General features: G+C 65.0%; 1 protein-coding gene across 1 annotated transcript; it reads left to right on the top strand.

Annotated features, from left to right (window-relative positions):
• Positions 1 to 432: 432 nt before the first annotated feature.
• On the top strand, positions 433 to 4,225 carry GGTG_14251 (meiotically up-regulated 71 protein). The gene has a single exon (XM_009232178.1). It carries the CDS (start codon positions 955 to 957, stop codon positions 3,649 to 3,651), a length of 2,697 nt encoding a protein of 898 aa, XP_009230442.1. The 5' UTR covers positions 433 to 954; the 3' UTR covers positions 3,652 to 4,225.
• The last annotated feature ends 143 nt before the right edge of the window (positions 4,226 to 4,368 follow it).

Genomic DNA, 4,368 nt, shown 5'->3' with positions numbered 1-4,368 from the left:
CGCGCCGGCCATGTCACGGCTCGCGAGGAGGAGGAGGAGGAGGAGGAGGAGGAGGAGGAGGAGGAGGAGCTGATGGTCTGACACACTGGGAGGCGTCTAGATCGTCACCATATGATTCAGCCCGGAGGAGGTGCTAGCCACCCACCCCGCCCCCTCAAAGCTCGGCCGGACCCTGACGATCTCGAGCCCGTGCGGCTGGCTGGCTGGGGTGCACTGACCGGCACGCGTAAACCCCCTCCATTAACCCAACAATGGGCAGCAGCGCTCGGTGGATGAATGGGGGGTTGCTTGGCGTCGGCACGCGTCCTGCTTTTCCCGTCCTGCTGTGATGCCCTAGAGAGTGCTGCGTCCGAGTACCTGCATGGCTGCGGTTGGGGACGACGCAGGGGGTGGTGTGGGTGCTGGGACTACTGCACCCAAGGCCGGGGGGCGTTGTTTGGCGCTCATGTCCCGAACATTGACAATTCCATGCAATTGATAGGTAGCTTGTCGGAGAATATGAAGGCCAGCCTGGCAATCTATTGATGTATTGATTTCTCATTTTGACAGCTTTGGCGCGCGGGCTGTCAAACCTCTCGCCCGAGACCGTGCGCGCTCCATCGAACATGAAGGCTATCGCTGGAGATCTGTGCTGACTCAATATCGTTTCCCCCCCCCCTCCTGCTCCCCGCCATGTCCAGGGCGATGGAAATTTGCCATTACCAACTGGGACTAACACTGCCCACCTCGACGTCAAAGTACCACGCTCCTGGAGGAAGGTCCCACTGCAGATCAGCCCGGCGCCCGGTTCCAGGAAGCCGTGACGACCAGAGCCCGAGCGGGCCACACAAGTGCCGGAGCCTGGCCAAAGACAGGCGGCGCAGATCGAGGCCAGCTGGGCTACCAACCCAGGTAGCTGGCCGGGGGAGGTCAGCCACATGTTCTAGCCGACAACCTACCTACTAGGTACCCCCAATGGCGCCGCTCAATGTCATAGCCCTGGTCTCGGGGGGCAAGGACAGCTTCTTCTCGCTCCTCCACTGCCTCGCCCACCAGCACCGCGTCGTCGCCCTGGCGAACCTGCACCCCGCCGGCCCCGAGCCCGGCGGCCATGCAGGAGTCGACGACGACGACGGTGGCGACGAGACGGACCTGAACAGTTTCATGTACCAGACCGTCGGCCACCAGGTCATACCCCTCTACGCGGGCGCCACGGGCCTGCCGCTCTTCCGCCGCGCCATCGCCGGCGGCGCCCTCCAGCAGGCGCGAGACTATGACTGCTCCGCGGCGGCCCAGCATCAGCAGGAGGAGAGCGGCACTGGCGCTGGCGACGAGACCGAGTCCATGGTGCCCCTGCTCAGGACCGTCATGGCGGCTCACCCAGAGGCCAACGCCGTCTGCGCCGGAGCCATACTCAGCACGTACCAGCGCACCCGCGTCGAGTCGGTGGCCGTGCGCCTGGGGCTCGTGCCGCTGGCCTTTCTCTGGAAGTTTCCCGTCCTGCCGTCACGGTCGTCTTCGGGTGACGACGACGAAGACGACGGTGCCCAGTTGCTGCGCGACATGGGCTCGGCGGGCCTCGAGGCCCGCGTCGTCAAGGTCGCCAGCGGCGGCCTGGACGAGTCGTTCCTGTGGGAGGACGTTGCCGGCCGCCGCGGGGTCGCGAGGCTCACCAGGGCCATGGCCATGTTCTCTGCCGAGAGCGGCGGCGGCGGCGGCGGGGACCCCCTGCGGCCCGACGGCGCCGTGCTGGGCGAGGGCGGCGAGTTTGAGACCCTTGTCGTCAACGGGCCGCGCTGCCTGTTCAAGAGGCGCATCGTGGTCGATGACGTCGCGAGGCGGCTGGTGAGGGAGGGCGGCGGCGCGGCCTGGCTCAGCATCAACGGGGCCCGGCTGGAGGAGCATGAGCAAGAGAAAGGGAAGGATGACGAGGGTGGCGCGGCCTGGGACCCGACCGCGCTGGCCGGGAGCATCAGGCTACTGGACGACGACTTCGCCGCCATTCTAGCGTCGCCCTTGGCGCTCGACAAGGCTGGCGATCTGGAGGACCAAAGGACCGCGCATCAGGAACCCAGCGCGGGCTGGCGCTACAGCTGCGATGGCGACGACGCCCTCACCCGAGTCGACTCGTGCCTTGAGCAGTGGACCGTGCTGGCGGCGGCGCACCCGGCCCCAGGCGCCGCCGTCCGGTCGGTGGGGGAGGAGACCCGGGACATTGTCGCCCAGATCCGCGCCTGGCTGAGCAAGAGGTCGCTGACCCCCTCGAACATCGTCTCCGCGGTCGTGGTGCTGCGCAGGATGGCCGACTTTCCGACCATCAACGGCGAGTACGGCGCCCTGTTCACGGCGCCCAACCCGCCCTCGCGCGTCACCATCTCGTGCGGCGATCGGCTCCTCCCCGCAGGCTGCAACATCTCGGTCTCCCTGACAGTCCACTCCGCCCCTCGCTTTCCAGTAGATGGCGGGCGGGACGGGCTGCACGTGCAGTCCCGCTCGTACTGGGCCCCGGCAAACATTGGCCCTTACAGCCAGGCTATTACCATGCCCCTGGATGGCATATTTCCCCCGCAGGCCATCACGGCGGCAGATAGCGATGAGGAAGGGGATGAAGATGCCCCGCACCTGTCCCGCCTGTCACCATCCTCCTCCTCCTCGGCCCGCCTAGTCTTTATCGCCGGCCAGATTCCCCTCATCCCAGCCACTATGGAGCTGCCTCAATGTGATGTACCAGGCACCGAGTCGGGCATGTTCGCCATGCAGGCCGTGCTCTCACTACAGCACCTATGGCGTGTTGGAGTTGAAATGAGTGTCCAGTGGTGGAGTAGTGCAGTTCTCTACATCCCTCGCACAAGCGGCGGGGACGCCTCGTCCATGACGCCACAGACAAAGTCGGTAGTAGCCTCGGCCGCGTGGACTCGTGCGCACAAGCCGCCAGATGGCGAGGACGACGATGACGAAGACGACGGGCCCGACATATGGGACAGGAAGTACAACCCGGCCTACAGAGGCTACAGCCAAGGCAAGACCAAGAAACAGGGGCGACGCCTGCCCGACTGGGGCGTCGTGGACCACCAGCCGGACCACGTCGGCGCCGGGCAGCAGACGTCGCGGCCCCGCGGCAGGGACGGACAGGCCCCGCCCTTCTTCCTCGCCGAGGTTGAGGAGCTGCCGCGCGGATCCGGCGCCGAGTGGCACGCGCAGGTCGGACTCTCGGGCCTGGCGGCGGCCTCGGTCGCCACCCGCTCCTGGTCGTCGCCGGACGCCGGCTCCGCAGCCCCCTGGGTCGCACACCAGACGCTGGTGGTGTGCCCCGGGGGCGGCGGCGGCGGCGGCGGCGGGGTTTTTGCCCACACGGTTGTGTCAGTCGGCGCGCCCCCGGGCCAGGGAGGCAAGATGAGTGCCGAGACGGTCTCGTCCGTGCTGGATGCTGCCCTGCAGCGGGCGCCATGCACGGCCTCGGGGTTGCGTGGGATGGCGGCGGCGGCGGGGGACCGCCGTCCCTATCTTATGTATCTCGACGGGGATCTCGTGGGCGAGGTCTCGGCGAGCGACGAGTACGGCGCCGTGGTCCCCTGCTCGTCGCTGTGGGATCGGCACGGCGAGCGCTTGGCTGTCGTGGCGCTTTACAGGGAGACCTGGGCCCCGCGGGGTACAGCACTAGGTGCAAGGTGATCAGAAGCAAAATGTGTGCTGTGCTGTGCTTGCCATGGGGTAGAATATGCATAAATATATCTAAAAGTGCCATCCGAGATACCCGGGCCCAAAGACTACCATGGCGCATCGCTATACCACATGCTTGCAGGCCGTGTCTATTTCTCTAAACTTCCAGGGAAATATGCCAAAGACAAACAACGGGATAGAGTCGTTCTTTTTCCTCCCCCGGGAAAGAGTCTTGTCAGAGCTGGGCGAGGTGAAGCGACCATCTGGGCACCTAAGCAGGCCTGCTTGCGATGGCTGTCGTATTCTTGTGCGCCATCGAGAGGAAAGGCTCGGCATGCGTTGTAACGATGGAAACTCCAAGCGGGGACGCCAAACGGCACGGTGAGGTGACTGCCGTCTGACGAGTGTCCGATATCAATATCAAAACGAGGGCGAGGTGGGCCCCCACGTGCCTGCCTGCCCGGGTCGCTCCTGCCTGCTGCTGCCTGACCCCAAGCCATCTGATATAAACGCCCCTCCGGTTGCTCCAGTCATCGAACCCGGACATTTAATAGGTACCGCCCTTTGGTGTAATGGTTAACCGTAGCCGTTGAGCCCTAATTTAACAGATTTGGGAGCACGGGTTCGATCCCCCGTATGGGGTGCGGAAAAAAACTTCGAAGAAAACCATATTAACCGGATGGTTTTCGCAACTGCCACACCCTGCGGACGGTTTAATATAGGCTGGGC

This window comes from Gaeumannomyces tritici (genome assembly GCF_000145635.1).
Source record: "Gaeumannomyces tritici R3-111a-1 unplaced genomic scaffold supercont2.200, whole genome shotgun sequence".
Classification (NCBI taxonomy): Eukaryota; Fungi; Ascomycota; class Sordariomycetes; order Magnaporthales; family Magnaporthaceae; genus Gaeumannomyces; species Gaeumannomyces tritici.
Note: the sequence above shows the minus strand (reverse complement) of the source record. Positions and strands in the feature narration are given on the sequence as shown.

What these genes read in the sequence shown, in the direction of transcription:
- GGTG_14251 (XM_009232178.1), top strand. Translation starts at nt 955, where the DNA reads ATGGCGCCGCTCAATGTCATAGCCCTGGTCTCGGGGGGCAAGGACAGC.